The sequence below is a fragment of the Canis lupus genome, chromosome 22 (genome assembly GCF_003254725.2).
Source record: "Canis lupus dingo isolate Sandy chromosome 22, ASM325472v2, whole genome shotgun sequence".
NCBI classification, from domain to species: Eukaryota; Metazoa; Chordata; class Mammalia; order Carnivora; family Canidae; genus Canis; species Canis lupus.
Genome location: NC_064264.1, coordinates 61,093,341 through 61,113,444, shown reverse-complemented (window position 1 = coordinate 61,113,444; position 20,104 = coordinate 61,093,341). Strand labels below are relative to the sequence as shown.

The 20,104-nt window shown below is 58.0% G+C and overlaps 2 protein-coding genes across 5 annotated transcripts in view; one reads left to right on the top strand and one right to left on the bottom strand.

Moving 5' to 3' along the window:
• Positions 1-5,414, top strand: part of GAS6 (growth arrest specific 6) — a 32,962-nt gene extending 27,548 nt beyond the window's left edge. For both annotated transcript variants that reach the window (XM_025441349.3, XM_025441350.3), the window contains exons 12-15: positions 198-366; positions 2,401-2,573; positions 3,810-4,038; positions 4,972-5,414. In XM_025441349.3, the coding sequence (XP_025297134.1) occupies positions 198-366; positions 2,401-2,573; positions 3,810-4,038; positions 4,972-5,159 (759 nt within the window). In that variant the 3' untranslated portion in view covers positions 5,160-5,414. The remainder of the gene's footprint in view (positions 1-197; positions 367-2,400; positions 2,574-3,809; positions 4,039-4,971) is intronic.
• Positions 5,415-11,079: 5,665 nt separating this feature from the next.
• TMEM255B (transmembrane protein 255B) overlaps positions 11,080-20,104 on the bottom strand; it is a 34,494-nt gene continuing 25,469 nt past the window's right edge. For all 3 annotated transcript variants that reach the window (XM_025441352.3, XM_035704619.2, XM_025441351.3), the window contains 4 exons: positions 19,150-19,235; positions 17,840-17,999; positions 15,904-16,047; positions 11,080-12,142 (listed from right to left, as the gene is read on the bottom strand). In XM_025441352.3, coding sequence (XP_025297137.2) covers positions 12,008-12,142; positions 15,904-16,047; positions 17,840-17,999; positions 19,150-19,235 — 525 coding nt within the window. In that variant the 3' untranslated portion in view covers positions 11,080-12,007. The remainder of the gene's footprint in view (positions 12,143-15,903; positions 16,048-17,839; positions 18,000-19,149; positions 19,236-20,104) is intronic.

Genomic DNA, 20,104 nt, shown 5'->3' with positions numbered 1-20,104 from the left:
CTTACCTTGCTTGGGTGAGGACCCACTGTGAGTGCTGGGTGTCCTGCAAGGACTCATTTTGTCCAGTGAGGAGAGTTTTGGGAAATAGATACTCTCCACAAGTAGGGCTTGTCCATCTTGTAGTAGCCAAGAGGGCATCCCCATCCATCCGAGCAGGGTGGTCCCAGGAAGCCACTGGGATTTCTCCATCCTTCCAGATAAACCCCCGCCTGGATGGCTGTATGAGGAGCTGGAACTGGCTGAATGGTGAAGACACCACCATCCAAGAGACTGTAAAAGCAAACCCCAAGATGCAGTGCTTCTCTGTGACGGAGAAAGGGTCCTTCTACCCTGGGAGCGGGTTTGCCTTCTACAGCCTGGATTACAGTAAGTCTCGGCTCTGGCATGGTGCTTATGCTTCCAGATCATACACAATGCAAGTGGATAAAGCAGGGAACAGCTTCCCTGGACAGCAGAGTCCAGGAGAAGCTGAGCCCCGCCCCACCGCCCAGCCCTATGACTACCTCTCAGGGTGGCTGCTCCCAGTCAAGGTTTCCAGGGAACCAGTGAGGAAGAAATGACAGGCAGGAGCAGACAAACTGCCCTGCTGGCACTGGGACAGCTGGAGATGGGCAGGCAGGTGGGACGTGAGGGACCTCAGGGGATGCTGGCAGAACCCTCAGGGTTCTGGGACAAAACGAGCTTCGGTGTCTGCACGTTGGCAGAGAAGCTCTCAAGAACACGCTTGGCGTTGCAGTCAGCAGGACCTCATGAAGAGTGGATGGGGCAGCATCCAGAGGGCTGCCTCTGGGGCTCCAAGGAGCTCTACATTGAAGGAAAGAGAGGAGGAGGAGGAGGGCCGGCCAGGAGGCGCCAGAGGGGTAGCCAGCCCTGTCGTGTTGCCGAGAAGGTGCGGGTCTCAGCAGAGCTGGGTCCAGCCACGCCAGCATTGAGGACCATGCAGGAGAAGAAGGGGAACCTGCGGGAACAGACCTTTTGGAAGCTCCTGTGATGCCCACGAGCCCTAAACTGTTGCCCGGAGTCAGGAGGGCCCCATGCCTGGCCCAGGAAAATGCAGGTGCACCTGGCCGTGCGGGGCCCCCTGGGTGGGGTCACGGGCCCAGGAACCTGCCATGCAGCCCGTGTCCAGACCCGTCTGAGGATCATCTACACTTTGTGTGACACAGCATAGGCCACACAGGTCATCTGTGCCTTGGCTACGCCACCTCGCGGACCCCAGGGCTGCCCACTATTTCTGCTGGGGGCTCTGCTTGTTCAGGTACAAGACTGCAAAGGCCAAATGGTATTTGGAACTCTGGGCCCTGTTAGTAAACCTCCAATGGTACCATTTTATAACACGGCAGGGACCCCTCAGGAAGTCACAGACTGTGGCAGAAGAGCCCTCACCTCCTGAGTGGCCCCACAGAACCACGGAGGCCCGGTGTGCCCAGTCCTGTCACGGGAAAGCAGCACCAGGAAACACTCTCCTCTGTCAGAAATAAAGGCAAAACTTGGCCACAGGGAAGATCACTGAGTTTTTTGGTTTTATTTTTGGTTTTTGCCCGCTTTTTCCAGTTCTACATGCATTCAGGGGACAGTTATCGGGAGCCGACCGTAACAGACCCCAGTCAGGGCTGGGGGCCCACAGATGGTTCGGGACGCGAGCTTGCAGCTCGGTGGAAATCTCCAGGAACCTGCCTGCAGCCGAGCGCCTGAGCTCCAACGTCCGCGGCCCAAATGGACTCCTCCGTCAGGATGCTGACGTCCCCGAGACGCGCACTTCACTCCGTGGGGCGGAGTCTGTCCTGCGGCGCCGACATCAGCGGATTGAAGCGTAGGGAGGAGGTGTGCTGTGGTGTTGGCCCCCAGACCACCACGAGCCGGCCCTTTCTACCAGAATGTGTTTTCTGGAACCATCCATGCAAGATGTGCAGGATGCTCTACGCGTCCTTCACTCTGATGCTCGCGCATCCTATCCCATATACGTCGCATGCGTTCTGTATACAGGAGGTGCCTCCATGTGGAGCTGCTCCCCTGAGGCGGGACGATGGCAGCAGCGCTGCCCCCCATGGCAGGAGGCCATGGGTCTGTGACGATGGCGCTCAGCGCAGCTCGCAGAGACTCCCAGGTTCTCTAAGCAGTCTGACCTGCTGGTGGGCCTGACGGGCGCAGGGGGCGGGCGGCCCGAGGGCCCACAGCTCAGGCTGTTGTGCGGGGGAGGAAGGGGAGAGCCCGTGGAGGGCGCCGTGGCTCATGGCGGCCAGCAGGGACCCCGGAGCCCGAGTCAGGAGCGCATGTCCGCGGCGGCTGGCTCCCCGGGGACGGGGTTCTCCTGTGGCCCTGTGCTCAGGTGGGGCCCCTGCGGCCAGGCGGGGCCGGCGACCCCCTCACTCACCTTCTGATGCGCCGCCCTCACCGCAGCTCGGACCTCGCTGGACGTGGGCACTGAAGCAACCTGGCAGATAGAGGTCATGGCTCGGATCCGCCCCGCCGCTGACACGGGGGTGCTGCTCGCGCTGGTGGCTGGTGACCACGTGGTGGCCCTCTCCGTGGCCCTGGTTGACTACCACTCCACCAAGAAACTCAAAAAGCAGGTACCGCTCACTGTGGCCCCGGCCTCCCTCCTGGGTGGGGCCCAGTCCTGCCTCAGGAAGCTGACCCAGGGCCGCGCAGCCTTCACCAGCCCGACGGCCACGTGGCTGGGAACACTGGACCCGAGGTCACCCAACACAGCCTGAGGTCAAAGCTGTGTGAGGCCACTTACCCCCGACAGTTGGCCAACCTGGCGTCAGGAAGACGAGCGTCAGTTGCTCGTGTTGGTGTCCGACCCCTTCACTAACATGGTCAGGCTCCCAGTCTCTCCTGCGCCCTCAGACATGTAGGCCCAAACCCCTGGGTGATGCAGCCGAGCCCTGAGTGTGGCTGTCCTCTGTCCAGCTGGCCCTTCATACCCAACCCAGTTGACCACCACTGTGTGGGACGCATTGTCTCCACAGAACAGCCAAGGGGCAGAGGAAGGAGCTTTTTCTTCTTGCCTCTGTCCAAAGTGGGAGGACCCGCCCACCGGGGAGGGAATGGGCACACCCAGCCAGCCTGCCCCCGACTGGTCCAGGGCCAGCAGCAGGGACCCCCATCCCCACCCTCACCCCCACCCCCACCCCCAACCCCACCAAGTGCCGTCCGCATGCACGCTGTCTGCACCTGCCCCTCCGGCCACCTACAAACAGCTGGAGCTGCCACAGGGGGAGGATCCTCCCAGGGCACAGACACCGGCAGACCCCCGGCCACACAGCCCTGCCCAGGGACCCTGCTGCTGGGGCTTCTGTCCATCTCACTGTCAGAGCCCCTGCCCATCCCGCTGTCGGGGCCCCTGTCTGTCCCTGCTGCTGGGGCGTCTGTCTGTCCTTCTGTTTGGCCCGTGTCTGTCCCCGTGTTGGACTGTGTGTCTGGCCCGCGTTATCAGAGGCACGTTCTGCGGTTGTGGACACTGGGTTACGTGGCCAGCTGTCTTCTGGAATGTTTGCATTTACCTCCTCACACCTCCAGCCACTCTGCTGTGGCTTACGGGTCAGGGTCTTCCATGTCCTGTGTTCTGGATTGTGGACGCGCAGACAGCACATCCACCTAGATGGCTGGACAGTACGGTGCCCTGACTCTTGCCCTGGGATAATGTTGCCCACCCCCACCTCACACTTGTGGAAACTGAGTCCTGGACCAGTGTGCCACAGAACGCAGCGCCCAGGCTGCAGGGGACCCCACCCCCACGGAGGGTTCGGGGTGTGGGCAGTGGGACAGGAGGCCTGCACGCTCAGGTGCGCATGTCCCCACAGCTGGTCATCCTGGCTGTGGAGAGCGTCACCCTGGCCCTGATGGAGATGAAGGTGTGTGACGGCCAGGAGCACCAAGTGGCCGTGTCTGTGCGGAAGGATGAGGCCACCCTGGAGGTCGACGGCACCAAGGGCCAGAGCGAAGTGAGTTCTGCGGGACTGCGGGAGAGCCTGGCCGTGCTTGGGAGACACCTGCAGGGCTCCGTGCTCACCTTCGTCGGGGGACTGCCAGGTATGGCTCCATGGCCTCATGCTCGGGTGCGGCACCTGCTGTTCCCACCAGCCCCAGTGTGTCTTTCTGTATAGGGTGAACTTTTAGATGAAGAGAAAACACAGGTACACCCCTGGCTGGCATCATGATGCCTTAGTGTATCAGTGCCCGCTTGGCAGTTCAGGGATTGAGGCTGAGACCAGCTCACAGGGACAAGCACCAGCTGAACCTGCTCAACCCGCATCCTCGGAGAGCACCCACCTGACTACGCATCACACAGAGGCTGTGGCTGTGGCCTGTAGGGCAGGCCTAGCCTCCAGGGGCCACACGGGAGTCCAGGTGTCCTGGGACGCCCCCACCAGCCTGCTCCCTGGTCCAGATGTACAGCTTCTGGGGACAGGGTCACCTTCAGCTCCTGCTATGCCCAGGAAGGGGCCGCATGCAGCCACCTCCTACAGACTGGGGACCCGATTCTGACCAGGCGCCGTGTGCTTGCCATGGCCGTGAATGATCAAGGGCCAGCTGCTGACCTGACCCCCAGCGGCCCCCAAGGCCCCATGTAGGTTCTCACTCACTGTGCAGGCCAGGACTCCTGGCTCGGCCCGCAGACACAAGCTCCATTTAGTTTGAACAAACAAACCTTTGAGGAGGATGGGTTGGGAGCCCTGCGGCACGACTGACTCACTGGAGCCAAGAGGAAGATTGCATTTATTTAATCGATTTGACTATCTGGACACACTGGCTGGGGACCTGCTTGCCTACAAGCATGCAGCCGAGCTGGTGCCATTCTGGACAGAAGACACCTGCGCCCCTGAGGAGGAGGGTGGGGGAGGAGACGAGCCTGCGGATGCTTGGAGCACTGGGCGGGGGGACGGGGGGCCCAGGGAGCCCGGGCTCCCACAGACGGGGTGGCTCATCTGCTAAGATGGTGTTTGTTTCTTCTCACTGGCCCAGATGTGCCTGTGACCTCAGCGCCAGTCACGGCTTTCTACCGCGGCTGTATGACGCTGGAGGTCAACCAGAAGGCGCTGGACCTGGACGAGGCCGCCTACAAGCACAGTGACATCACGTCCCACTCCTGCCCCCCGGTCGAGCAGGAAGACGGGAGGCCTTGGTCTCCCCAGCCCAAGCCCACCACATGAGCAGCTCTGGACCCCGCACTCCCACAGGCCGAGCTTCCTTCCAGACTGTTTTCTGCCTTGTAACATACATGTATATAGCTGAGGGCACTGCTGTTAGCCACCAAAGCCACAGCCCCGACCCCGGAGCACCCTCCGTGTGGAGGGCTGGCACATGCCAGAGCAGACCCAGGGGATAGTTCTCTGTTATTTTTATTACCAAATGCTTCTTTCTGGCCTAAAAACATGGAAAAATAAAATATTTACAGACCCTTTTAACTGTGCTGCAGGCTTGGCTCCTTGCTTGTTACCGTGCAGTGGCTGGTGTCAGCAACACGGCGTCCGGGGTGCTGGGCTCAGCTCCGGGCACCTCCCCTGCTCCCCCTACCCGGCTCCTGGCTCCCGGTGCCGTGGACATGACTTGGGCAGATACAGGGCCACGGCCACCCCTCCTGGAACAGAGCTGGTCGGTACCTGCATCTCTCTCCCTAGACAAACCCATTCACCCCTCAGCCTCCCGTTTTCTCCGTGTAAAAGGGAAATCCCTGTTTTCTCTATTCCAACGGGCACTACTCCTGGCACAGAGCCACTGGACTCAGCACACAGGTCCACCTGCTGCTCTGTGAGATAGATAACCCTCAGCCCTCTGACCCCAGGAACATCATCATAGGAAATGCACGGGGCGGGGGGGGGGGCAGGGCTACCAGCACACAGCTGAGGTCACAGAGGCCCAGGGGTGGGGCAGGGTGGGGCAGAGCAGGGCGTGTCCCTGTGCCTGTCGGGACAGTGCTTGCCCCATGGCTGGTGGTCACTGTCACAGCAGGCGTGGTGCAGAATGTGCCAGAGAAGTTTCCAGCATCCACTGGGGATTGTGCTCAACAACTCAATGGCTCCTCCAAGACTGAGATTCTTTTTTTTTAAGATATCAAAGACCAGCAAATGTTCTGAGGCTGTGGGGCAGGTCTGGGTTGTGTTTTCTTTCAGATGTTGTACCACGGATGGCAGCAAATTGTCCCATAGCCCTGTCATTTCTCAATACAGAGTGATCCCTGGAAGCCGCATCAACCAAGCACAGAACAGTCCGAGTTCTAGTGCCTGGGTGTCCCCCTGGCAACTGCACACGAGTCCCTAACTCACAACCTGATGCAGAGACAAGCAGGTGCAGAGGGGAGGGCAGAAGGCTGAGGTGTCCGCCCACAGCTAAGTGACGAGGACACAAGAATCCATGTGAGCGGTGCATTGCTGGAGGAGAGATTCCCCTCCAGGCTTCTAGAGAGCAAGGTATGGCTTCAAGAACTGGCAAGTGGAATGGCCCCAAATGTCCTGATGGGAGGAGGTGAGCATCCCTCCTCACCCATGGCTGGCCCACCCCTGAAGGGGTCTCCAGGTCTCTGGGAGAGCTGGCCATCACAGACACCCACCAGGGGGACCCCTCCCCAGACCTGCTACCCTCGGAGATGATGGCAGAAGGCAGCAGATGCCACAGCAAGGACACAGGAAGGCCCACGGGCTGTGGGAGGCCAGGCCACCGAGGCTGCCCAGGGGTCCCTGGCACCTCCACCATGCCCTCGGCACTCCCTTGCCTGCCCACAGCCACATGTGTGTCTGGACACCACCACTACCCGCCTGAATTGTTTTCCTAAGTATTTAGTAGCATCTGGGTGGAAATTCTGTTGACTCAGGACTTGAGAAAACTAGTCTAAGAGGTTCTTCAGGTAGTTTTACATGCCGGTGCACGAGAAACAAGGGATGCAGGGAAGCTGTGTCCTTGGAGGGTGCATGTTGGGCTGTCCCTGGGCTGCTCCAACCAGCTGCGTCCTCAAGAAATGTCCATCTTCAGCCAAGGTCCTAGTGGATGGGCCCCTTCCCACGGCACTTCCCCACTCTTGGTCTGCAACCGGGGTGGATCTATGTGCCCACTTGCACCATAAGGAGACCCCCAAACCCAGGCCCCCTCTGCTGGCTCTGGAATGGGCAGGTAGCTGGGTTGGGCTGAGCCCAGACAGCCTCCAGCGCCAGCGGGCTACAGCTCTAAGAAGTGTGGAGGTGGGTTCTGCCTGTGGCCCCCCGGGAAGCATCATGCTGCCCACCAGGGGCCTCATGAGACATCGGGAGCCCAAAGCAGCTTTGGGGCCTGATCCATTTCTCAACTTGTCATTGCACCATTCCCCGTGGTGTTGTCTGGTTTCCCTCACTGTAGAGGCAGCTCTGGAATGTTCCTGTGGAATGTTCCCCTAGCCAGCCCCAATCTCTCAAGAAGGCCAGGACGGCCAGAGCTAAGAGCACACACACACTGAGCTGCAGAACCCCGTGGGCACACACAACAGAGGCCATGGCTCAGGGGCATTCTGACCACCATGGGTTCATCTCCCATCCAGTGGGGCTAGGCACAAATGTGTTTCCTGCTGTGGTGGGCGCTGGGGGTTATTCTAACTACTACCAAGAAAAAGCTTATGGCCATAAACAGCTGAATGCGGCAGTACATTGCCCACCTGTGCCAGGCATGTTGGCACCCTCACCACCATCCAACCAGGCAGGACTGGCTACAGAGGACTCTGGGACAGACGAAGCTCCATGCCATTTGACTGTGTGCCATGGGGCTGGGGCTATTCTGCCTGTGTGCTGTGGAGGGAAGGGAGGGAAGGGGAATGATTCTGACTGTGAACCCTGGAGGTGGGGCTGGGGTGATTCTGAGCGTGTGCTGTGTTAGAGCAGCTGGATGAACTGATTCTGCCTCAGGGAGGAGGATCCTAGACCATTTGATTTGTGCTATGGAGCTGCAGTGGGGAATGGATTATGCTGTGTACAGATTTATGGTCTGTGCTGCTTGTTTGCTTTATAAGTGAAGAGCCACAATAATTTTGTTTGCTCTTTGTTCTTTGTGTCCCAACCCCCACAGCATGCATGACAATCACAAATGTCTCCAGACATTGCCAGATGGCCCCCAGACACAAAACCATCCCTGTTGAAAGCCGCTGCATTAAAAATAAAGGAAATTTGAAACTTAACTCACATAATACAAGGGTAGACTATCTATTTAGATCTAAAAGTGATCTATAAGGCACTTAGAAGATCATGTGAAACTATAGCCAGTCAGTGTTATCCACCCCTCCTTCTTAGTAAAGCTCATTGGCACACAGCCAGGCCCATGAAGGTACTAATGTCTACACCTGTATTGGTCCACAGTGGCAGAGTTGAGTAGTAACTACACACCTACTGGCCTCTAAGCCGACAATATTTACTATCTGGCCTTCTACACACAGACTTTGCTGACCCTTGTGACAGAAGAGTGTTATCAAGACCTAAGATAGAGACCTATTTCTTAAATAAAACACAAAATGCCCTCATGATGAGAGAGAAGATTTAAAACTTGAGCAACATTAAAACCAAGAACTTCATGAACTCACAAGATTGACTGTATGTGACTTCAGGACCTACTGCAAGATACCACGATCAATACAGACTGGTATTGCCAAAAGAATAGACAGATTGATCCGTGGAGCGAACAGAGAGCCTAGAAATAGACCCACATAAATACAGTCACGGGTCTTTGACAAGGGAGCAAAGGCAATACAGTGGGGCAAAGATCATCTCTTCAACAAATGGCACTGGAGCAACTGGATGTCCACTTGCTGAGAAATAAATCCAGACCTTACACCTTCACAAATAACTCAAAAAAGGATCACATACCTAAATGTAAAAGGCGAAACTATAAAATTCCAAGGTTGGGCATGGCGATGACTTTGTAGACACAGTACCAAAGGCATAATCCATAAAAGACAGATTGGGCAAGCTGAACTTTAGCAAAGTTAAAACTTTTGGAAGACAGAAAGAAGGAGAAGACAAACCATAGACGGGGAGAAAGTATTTGCAAAAGACACATCTGACAAGAGACCCATATCCAAAATAAACAAAGAACTCTTAAAATTCAACAGTAAGAAAACAAACAGCCCAAATAAAAATGGGCAAAAGACCTGGACAGACACCTCCCCAAAGCAGGTGCTCAGGGAACTGCAGATTAACGTGACAGCAGGACACCGCTGCCATAGACCAGCATGGCCACCATCCAGACCACCCACAGCACCCAGTGCTGGCGAGCACGAGGAGCAGCAGGAGCTCACCCACTCTGCAGAGGGAGAGCAGAATGGTGCAGACCGTCTGGTGGCTTCTCACGGGGCCAAACGCACTCTTAGCATCTGATCCAGCAATCACGCTCCTTGGTACTGATCCAAAGGAGCTGAAACGTGTCCACACAAAATCCTGCACTGGGGCAGAGGTGGGAGGGGCTGGGCTCTCAAGTGCCTCAAGCCCTTGTACCTTAGCTTTAAGCATTCGTTCTGCCCGTATATGAAATTTCATAATTAAATCAGTTTAGAACACGAGAAAAGGAAATACATACGTATGTAACTGTTGCTGTCTGGGGAGCCACTAATGGAATGAGGGCCTTGCCTCCTGGACTTTTTCCCTCTTCCTGTAGGCCAGACAACATTTCCCCTGAGTTCATAGGGCATCTCTGCTCAGCTAGGGGCCACTCTTCACAGTGATGATGAGGGTCTTGTTCTTGTTAACTGGACACACGCTGTCCTCCCGGTTCTGCTTCACATGCATTGACATCAGGGTATTCCGCCCTGTTTCATTGAGATACGAGTCATGTACCACAATATTCACCCTTTAACAAGGTACAATTCAGTGGGTTTTATACATTAACAAACCTGTGCAACCATCACCACCATCTGGTTGTGCAGGGTGCAGACTGTGGGGCACTATCTTGGGACTGGGGGGTCAGGTGTGGGCATGTGTGGGGTGCAGGGCATGGAGACCTATGTCGGGGACTGGGGCGGGGGGTCAGGTGCAGGGCATGGGAGCTGTCCTGGGGATGAAGGAGGGTGCCTGGAGCCACCACCAGGCTGGGAGTCGAATTATTCACATTCTTTGTGGCTGGTACAAGGGATAAAGACATTCTTGTGGGCAAGAGCAAAATTGTTGGCCTGGGAGTTTAATATTTTTATCAGCTCTTGGGTTCACCAGCCAGATAGAAGTGGGTTTGGGTGACATGGGTGTGAACCGGGACACTACTGTGTGGCTCTGGGCCCAGGATGAGTGCGGAGGTCAGAAAGTATCCTTGTGTCTCCTGGTACGTGCGTGGCCATCTGCTGGGGTTGGCGGCCTGGGTCCGGTCAGCACAGGCTGCCAGGCTGCAGCTCAGGGGCGCTTCTAAGCAGGACGGGTCCTGAGGAGGCGGACGTCCTGGCCCAGGAGGCACCACTTCACTCCCCCAGATCGCCTGAGAGCGAGGGGCACACTCCAGTGGGTGGAGTCCAGGCTCCCACGACAGGGAACTCAGGGACGGAGACAACACCTCAGATTGCCGCAGCTTCCTGATTGGCCACACAGAGCTGGTTCCTAAACTCCAGGCAGATGAGGTGCTTGCTGGGGGGCCCTGGCATCCCCTCTCAGACCCCCCGCCCCCGAGCACAGGGCTGGCTGCCTCCACACTCCCCGTTGCCAGCCCTGCGCTGAAGGGGGATTTCCTCTGCAAAGGTCAAGGCTGGGCCGTGACCAGTTGGGGCTCGGAGCCACCCCAGACTCCATCCCACTCCTAGAACCTGAAGGCGGCTCACAGGACCAGGGGCCAGGCCTCCCGCCTCTTTGCCTGTAGCAAGCAGCTCCTCTAGGGCCAGCGTGCCGGGCTCCTCACCTGGCCCACCACACGCCCCACATCCCATGTGCGCTGCTTCCCCGTAGGAACCTGCACGTCACCTTTAGAGAAAGCGCGCCTTGGGCTCAGGAAGCAGTGGGAGGGGTTCCCGTTCCAGGCCCGGAATGTTGCCTGGTAGATGTGCCTCCGCGCCAGCTCAGGGGGCAAGAGACCACGGCCGCTGACCAAGGCTCCTGTTCCGGGTTTTTCTCTCCCTCCCCCACCCCTCCCGTCTCCACCCCTCTTTCTCCAGTGCTCCAGGATTGTAATGTTCCCAGGCCTGTCACTCAGCCAGGATTTGATCATTGCCCAGGTGGGTGCCCACCTGCTGCGCCAGGTGTGTCTTGGTCAATGGCTGTTGGTCTGCAAGAGGCAGAGTTGTGGCCCAGGCTCTGGCTGAAGGGCCTCAGAAGCCGCCCACCCGTGGTCACTTGGAGCAGAGACATTGGGGCATAGAGGGATCTATTCTGCAGGCAAGGGAGGCCCCCTGTGGGCCGCCCCACACAGCAGATTGGACAGCCTCTAGAATAATTCATGAAAGATGGCAGCTGGAAGCAAAGATGCCTTGAATAGGAAACATGTAGCCTTAGGTAGCAAGTCTTTCTGCAGGTGTGACAACAGGTTGGGAAAAGAAGTGCACACAGACCTCAGTGAACACACATACCTTACAGGCAGCATTTGATATTTAAGCCAAAGCACCTTTCCATCCCCAGCAAGTACCAAATGAACACAGCTCCGAGCACAGAGCCCTGTGCTTTGTGGGGACACACAGGTAAGTATGTAAACATACTACACACCTCCTTGATACAGGATGTTCACATGGGGCACACAGGGCCATATTCCCTTTGCAAAATAATAATGACAAGCTCACTGGGGGGCTGGTAAGAAAGTGAGCTTTGTTTAGTGAGTGACGACACCACCCAGGGCAAGGGGGCTCGGGGGGATTTGGGATCTCTTTGGTGTCCAGCGTATAGAGGTGCAGCCTGGGGCTCTGTCCCCCCACCACTGATCCTGGCCTCTCTGCCCACAGATGTGCCCAGGAGGGGAAAGAGGGCGCAGACTCAAACATTCCCCCAATGTTCCCGGGAGGTTGGCCACAGAAGCAAGGTTTGTAGAGGCTGCTTTGTTTTTTAACAAACCAAAACTAAATTATTTTTCAATCTATGCCCATGTGTCATGGAGTGTAGGGGGGGGGCTTCTCCCCTGGGAGGAAGTGGGCTGGAGCACAGAGAGATGGTGTGTTGGGAGGCTGCACATCCTCAGACAGAGGGGGGTCCCTGGGAGTCGAGGCTGGGAAGCCGCCACAGCGCTGAAAGGAACAGAAGGGTGGGGCTGGTCAGCGGAAGGGCCAGCCCCACACGCATCCACATGGAGCACCACAGCACCCCAGAAAAAGCCCCTCTGGGGGCCAGGCTCCCCCACATCCAGGGCCACCCGCCTGACCCACGCCCCCTGATCAGGCTGCACCGCCAGTGAGGCTGGGGGGGCCCCATTCAGTCCACGGGGCCCTCCTCTGCACACACTCCGCACCCGCAGCCACCCGCAGAGATGCCCATCCTCCCGGCCCACACGGCTGCAGCGCAGGCATCTCCCACCAAAGTGCAAACATGTCCAAGGAAGAGGCTACCCCAAGCATCTGGGTTCCCCAGCACTTCATATTTTAAGAAAAAACTAAGACACCAACATTTTCAGTATAGTTCGATGGTTAATTTTATGTGTCTACTTGGCCAGGCCTTGGCCCAGATGCTCAAACACTGGCCCAGATGTTCCTATGGAGGTATTTTCTAGGTGTGATGGACTTTTAATCAGGCCATCAGTTCAAGGCCTTGAGAGGATAAGACTGAGTTCCCAGGGAAGAGGGACTCCGCCTCTGGACTGCCTGCCTGTGCCTGCAAGACCCGTTCTTCCCTGCTCTGTAGCCTATGTCTACCCCATCCTGCAGGCTCTGGGCTCGGTCTGTCCTCCTGTCCTTCTCTGTCTCTCTGCCTCTGTCTCCATCTATCTCTGTCTCTGTCTCTGTCTCTTTCTCTATCTCTCTGCCTCTGTTTCTCTGTCTCTGTCTCTATCTCTATCTCTCTGCCTCTGTCTCTGTCTCTCTGTAGCAATATCTGTATCACCTATATATGCGCACACATCCTGCAGGTCCTATTTTCCCTGGGGAACCCTGGCTAACACACATAGACTCAAGTAAAAGTGAGTCTGAGAAGAAAAATGTTGAGTATGGCACATAGTTTAAGTCAATAAAATTTCCAGTTTTTCTCAACCTGCCAGCAAACCTTTTAAATTTTTTCCCTTAACTTCTAATAGTTAGAAATGCCTACTTCAAACCAGTATTTAAATAAATAAAGCAAACAGTCCCCTCTATGAAATACACAGGGTGTTTAAGAGCTCTGATCTCCTGATGGTGTTCTGGTCCCTCTTACCTCCACCTGCCAGGTGTCCAGGGCCCCCAAGAAGCCAGCCCATCTGACCTCTGCGGCTCCTTCTGGACCCTTCCCCACCAATGACCCAGGGGCCCCAGGGATTTAGCATTCTGAAAGAATAATGTCCTCACAAGCCGTAGCTGAACCCAAGAATACTGCCCCCTCAAAGTCAGCAGCATGGGCTTCAGAATCCAATGGCCGGGCCTCTGCCCACCTCTCTCTCTCCTCTCTGACCACAGGGGACAAATCAAACTTCTAGAGAACATTCTCTCTGGTCTGCTAGGAGCTCCCAGCCTTTACAGTGCATGTGTCCACTAGCTCTCCGCTGGAAATGAGCAGCTGCAAGACCACACACTAAACCACCATGAACCCTGGACTGAACCACCACAGACCATTAAAAAACTGCTGTGAATCATGAGGACAATCTCTGGCAGGACAGCTTTGCCCACCCTGGCAGCCCTGTTAGGAAAGCAGACAAGACACAATTTGGTGTAGGATGCAGCTAACCCATTTTTGTTCACACATGTCATGATGCCAAGCCCTCCCGTGTGTCCTGGCCAGGTGACCACTAGAAGCAGGAAGGGTAGTTCCCTTGAAGGTCTTTCTTTCAATGAATGGCTCCAATGAATGGCTCCAAACAGCTGCACCTGCTGTCTGGCCCCTGCTATTATGTGGGGGGGATCCTTTGCTGCTAATGACCTCAGACACTCCTATTCCCTCTCTGTGGTCATGGAAACAGAGCATCGGTTCCCCTTCCATCGCCAGGACACACATGGAGCACCCCAGTCGGTCATCTCCCTGAGACCTGGTCATTGGTGTGAATGTACTGATGCTCCTGCACATGCTGGTGATAAAGCTGACGAGGCACAGGGAGCACCCAGGCCTCCCCCGGGGGACAAAGGGAGATCTTGTCAGGACAAGCCCGGACAGTGGCTGAGGATGGGATACGCCACATTCACTAGCCAGCACCATGGCCGGCACATGGAAGGCCACCCCCTCGCCCCATGTCCTATGAGGAGACGCATCGTGACACCCACCCAGGGCTCTGAGGTCAGGACCCAGACCCAGAAGAGCCCCCAGCAGCTGCCGGCCTCCAAGGACCAGCGGGTGCCCAGCGAGTCAGGGCTGCACTTGGGCTCATGCAGGTCCACCATCACAGGCAAGTTCATGGGAGGCGTCCAAAAGGAGTAGGAGCCCCTACAGCACACACCAGAGCTTGGAGGGCACAACTCCCCCTGCCGCCTGGCGTGGATGGGTGACAAGCGAGCCAATCCAGCCTGCACTCAGGTCCATGTTTCTGCACTGGGGTTTGTCCCTGAAGGCAGCCCACCAGCCAGGGATCCAGCCTCCCCACGGCTGTGGGTCTCACACTCTGGGCTTGGCAAATTGAAGGAATGAGAAGCAGAGTGGAGCCCTCAGGGCACACGGTCAAGGCAATGTGGTCCTCACGGTGGTGGGGACTGAGGGGCACGCCCAGACATAGCAGCACTCCAGGGCAGTTGAGGCTGTCGAGTGTGGCCCCCAGGATGGCGGGGACAGCTGTGCCCAGTGGCATGGGGATGAACCTGCCCTCGGGTGAGCGCTACAGGGGTGGTAGACAAACCTCTCCTTTCTTCAGCCTTGGGACCATTGTTCCCCCACATCACAGAGGAGGGTAAGATACCCTCAAGCAAGGCCTCACCCTCTTGGGGACACGGTGCTTGAAGGGGCTTCATGCCCGTGGAATCAGGACCGAGCACCCTGCGGTCCCCATGGGACCAGGGCCCAGTGCCCACTCAGCACCTGCTGGGTATTGCCTGGCAGACACTTCTTGGGAAGGAGGAAGCGTCCCTTGGCACAGCCCTGTGGAGACCAGAGTGGGGCTTGACTCTGGGTGGACGGCTGTGTCGGGTGCCCTCTGGGAATTCAAAGACATCACCCACGCCCAGGCAGCTCAGCCACTAGCCTCATTTTCCAGGTGAGTAGAGACAGCACCAGCAGGAGGCCGGCACACCACTCAGGTCGCACCCAGTGGGCCCTCCGTTGGCAGGCTGCAGGTAACAGCCCCCTCAGCATACCGCACCCCATGTCCCGGGCTCCAGAACCCCCTATACCTGCTCCCAGCCACCTCACTGACACCCCAGGCAGCCAGCCGGCCTGGCCAGTGGGGTCCCCAGAGCCACAAAGGGAGCTGTGTGGAGACAGGACTGGAAGACAAGGCAGGTGCCACTCTGGGAACGACCACAGCTGCCCCAGGCCCATGTGTCCTACTGGCTGTGAGGTGGCCACTTCTGTGGGTATGCATGGCTGGAGGGTGAGCTCCCATGGTCTCCAGATAACTGCGCACAGGCCACGGATGGCCGGCCGGGACTCTGCGGTGAACTGCCACAGGGTCCGGGCCTGGGTCAGAAAAGGCTCAAGGCCTGGACGATGCCAAGGGCCAGGCCAGCAAAGGAGCCTGAAACACTGGAGGGGCCGGGCTGTCTGCCATGCCTCCCTCACAGGGCCCCCATCCCTGGCCAGTGCATGCTGGCTCTGCTGCCCTTAACAAACTGGGGGAAGGGAGGCCATGGACCCCCATCTGGGTCCCGTCTGACCAGGGCTGTCCTGGGCGACTGCAGCCTGTGATGTGGGCCCACTGGCTTCTCCCAGGCAACACAAGGCCTACCTGGAGAGGCAGAGGGTAGGACGAGCAGGTGGGGAGGGTCGCGGGCGATGGGCAGAAGCCCGTGTAGGCCAGGATCTGCTGGGCGGGGTTGTAGAGGATCTGAGGCAGAGCAGACGGGCCGTAGGCCAGCTGGGACAGAGGGACCTGCCAGCAGAACAGATGTGTGTCAACCGGCCCTCCCAAGGCCACCCACCCTGGGCATCAGGCCACCAGCCGCGGAGCCCAATCCTCCTGCTACCCTCCTGTGACACCTGCAAGGGAGACAACACTCCTGGATCAGATCAGAACACCTAAAAGCAGGGCTTACTTTTGCATTTTTCTATTTGTCTCAGGGACACACCCACGTGCCAGGCTAGGCCAGGATTTCTTTGGTGTTTTATTTGAAAAAGCAAGACAACCACTAGCTCCAGGGCACCTGGGGGGCTCAGTCGGTGAAGAGGCCAACTCTAGATTTCAGGGTCGTGGGATCGAGTCCTGCATCGGACTCCCTGCTTCCCCCCCTCCCTCCGCCCCTCCCCACATGCACATGCTCTCTCTCTTTCTAAAATAAATAAATAAACCCTAAAATGAGAAAAAAACAAAAAAAAAACACAGCCCTGGTTGTTCCTCTCCAGGGGAGCCATGTTACAGGGCATCTCTACCTGGCAGGTGCCTGCCTTGGAGCAAGCCTCTTCTGATGGCTAATGAAATGCCTTCATTCCTTAAGATAATTTTTAAATTATAAAACCCATCAAAGTTACAAGACTATCTACTCAGTAGGTGTAAAATTTAAAGAACCTTCTAACAATTCTATTGTGGACTCTGATGAACGCCAGAACCTGTTCCAGAGCACCTGGGCGGCCACTGGCCATGCCTTCACCCAGGCTCATAGAGCGGCGGAGGTCTAAGCCCATGAACCTACAATCTACGCTCCTCCTGTCTCAGAAGATGTGCCAAGAGTGGAAGCTTTGAACTAGCTGCTTTGGCAAAGCCTTGCCTCAGGTCCACAGGAGCTCCCCGCGGCCTGTGCCCGTCAGCATCCTGATCCCAGTCCTGCCACAGTGACATTAGTCCAGGAGGAGGAGGCTTGTCTCATATGAGCTTAGAGACCCCTTGTGCCCCAGAGCTTGGAAAGGCTGTGCACCAGCCAGTGGGGGAGGGGGGCAGTGGGGGGAGGGGGACTGCTGGGGGGGTCTCCCTCCATGACTCGGTCCAGACAGCGTGAGACGAGTTATATCTCAGGAGGCTGCAGGCTCAGCTCCTAAACATGAACTGTGACCAGTCTGCAGTGCGCTCAGGCAGCGTGGGGCCTGTGGGGCATGGGGTCCATGTGTCCACACTAGCCGGTCCCAGCTTGTGCTCTCTGGAGTCCATGGCCTGAGGTGGGGCCTCGCCAGCCAAGGACAGCCAGGGTCAGGAGGGGCTGTGCACAAGAGGTCCAGCTGGGTACAAGCCTGTCTCAGGGAAAAGAGGGGACCGGAGGTCCCGCGCAGCCCTGTCCCGAGGACAAGCTGCTTCCGAGCAGAGAACCGGGCTGAGGGTGCCCCCGGGGCAGGAGGGGGAGGGGGGTCAGCTGGAGCCGCCTCGGCCAGAGCACCAGCCCCAAAGCTCTCGTCCATGGTCGGAGGCATCTCCAGGTCACCCCTAGCTCGGGCACACACAGACCCAAGCCCTGGATCCGTAACACGGGGCTCTGGGCTTCCGTGGGCAGCAGGGCGTGACAGGGTGGGGTGAACAGCCTGGGCTTGGGTCCCATCACGTCTCCCACTCCTCGAGTGGCTTCGTGCACCGCATGCTACTGAGGACCGGCTCCCGGGACCAGGTGGTAAAGGCTTGCTGTGACCCTAACGTGGCTGGCAGCTCATGTGAGCCTCTGTTTCCCCACTTGCAAGTGAGGATAAGGAGGCCCACCCTGTCCACCTCAAGCCCCGACCCATCTCCAGTGGGTCCTACTCACCATGTCCTTGAAGGCGCCCAGAACTGCTGCTGTGACGATGCCTAGGAGCACACCCAGGACATTCAGCAGTGCCGAGGCCCAGAGCAGCCGGTACAGGTGCAGCACGTCCTGGCAGCGATGCACACCCACGAACTCATAATAGGCAGGAGGGTGTTCAGTGCTGCCCGAGGGTAGCAAGTGTCACCCACACTGGCGAGGAGGTGGCCCACAAGCAGGGCAGGGCACAGAGCCCAGTGGTCTGAATCCGGACAAGGGAGGGTCAGGGGGACCCCCTTCGTGAACCAGCCCAGATGCACCCTGAGGTCACAGTGGCAAGGCTGTCTCCCAGGGCTTCTGGAATTCCTTCCAGGGAACAAACCCAGGCCTGTGAGCGGGCAGGACCACCCGAGCCCACTCCCCAAACCCAGGTCCCGGCAGAAGGATGATGGAGCCCTGACTGGGTCACCCTCAGAGCCAGCAGGACTCGTGGCTGGGCTCTCTCCACCTGCTGCCGTGCAGGGAATATAGGAGGGTGAGCCCCTGCGGGGGTCTGTCCTGCCCCCCCACGGGCCTGCAGGGGTCCACACATCTGCTGTTTCTCCCATTTTGGCTTGGAAATGGGACAGAACCCTCTTTGGGGATAATGGGGTTTCTGCTTAGAACCCTGGGGTTTCCAACAATTCTGGGGAGGGGACCCAAGAAGCAAACATGGAAGTCCCTGCTAGCTCTAGCGTAGGTGATCCAGCTAGTAACGTGACACGGGGCCCAGGGCTATTGTAGAAGCCCTGCCGCATTAAGGATGGATGCCTGAGGCTCTGTGCAGGTGAGTCTGAGCACCAAGAACCCCAGGGCCCGTCCTGGGGAGGCTCCCACACGCCGTGAGCTTTCCGGCAGCCTGGGCAGGCTCTCGCAGCCCACGCAGAGAAGAGGGCCCTCCGCTGTTCACAGCGCAGGTTAGGGTAGGCCAAGCACGGCGCTCTCACCAGGACCTGAACTCAGGGCCCCCCAGGCCCGGGGAAGGGGCCCCGGCTGCAGCCACCCAGCCCAGCCCCAGCTGACCAGGAAGGAACACGGAGAGGCCTGGGGCACATACATACCGTCCAGAGGCCCAGGTTCTGACAGAGCCACAACCAAGGGGCGGGAGGCTGTGGCCCTCCCCATACCTCAGCACCTTGCTGTGCCTCGGTTTCTCATCCATGAAATGGACTCAACACCCCTTCCTCCCATGGACATCTGAGGACTGAAGGGGACTGTGTGGGTGCAGAGCCAGGGCCCAGAGGGTCAGGAGCATGGATGGCGGCCATGTGGTCAGGCCCCTCCCCACCACTCACCTCTGGCAGTTGTAGAGGTCACAGCAGTAGCACGTGCTGCTCCTCACCTTCAGCTGGCACTGGCCATTCGAGGAGTGACAGGTGACCTTGAGCAGAGAGACCTTGTCAGGCGCCGGCCATTCCTCACCCCAGAGGGGACAGGGCTGCCTTCCTGGGAGCCAGGCAGCCCCTCCTCCTGGGACCTGTCTCCTCGCCTTCCTCCGTCCACCCACCCCAGGGGCAGTGGGCTGCGGGCTGGTAGGGTCCCCCTGCTGGACACTCAGAGGATGAGGCTTTGCCAAGACAGCCATCATTTGGTGGACAAGGAGAGGGTGAGGGTCCCAGGCACTGAGCATGTAGGCAGGGATGCACCAGGAGGGGACATATGGACAGCTCCAGGAGGGGGGGGGGGGACGGCTCCAGGAGAGGGATGGGGGGCAGCTCCAGGAGGGGACAGGGGGCAGCTCCAGGAGGGAACGGGGGACGGCTCCAAGAGAGGGGGGTACTCCATCAGGGAGAACTCCTCCTGCTCACACATAGGCCGCACCCGGCAACCCGGTGTGGCCGAGACTGGAGACCGCCCGGCATAAGAACATGTATCCTGCCCTCAGGCCCCTGCCAGAATCACCCTATAAATGGCTGGGAGACTTTTGATGTTAAAAAAGCAAGATTGGAGCAGAAACATGACCTTCCTCCTTCCCCCAGTGTGACATGAGCAATGCTGCCTGTGTTTGGGAGTTAGTGGCGCAGGACCGCTCCAACTTCCGAGGGGCAGCAGTGACCTCTGGGGAGGACAAGAGACTCCTGAGATAGGACGGACGACGTGCCAAGTGAAGGGCAGGGGGCAAGCTCTGCCGGTCCAGGGGCAGGTGAAGGAGCAGCCAGGCCACGGGGTACTCATAGTGTCCCTCTGGCCCCGGCCCTCTTGGCCACACTTCCAAAACCACTAGACTCGTGACCCCCCTCAGGGTCCTGT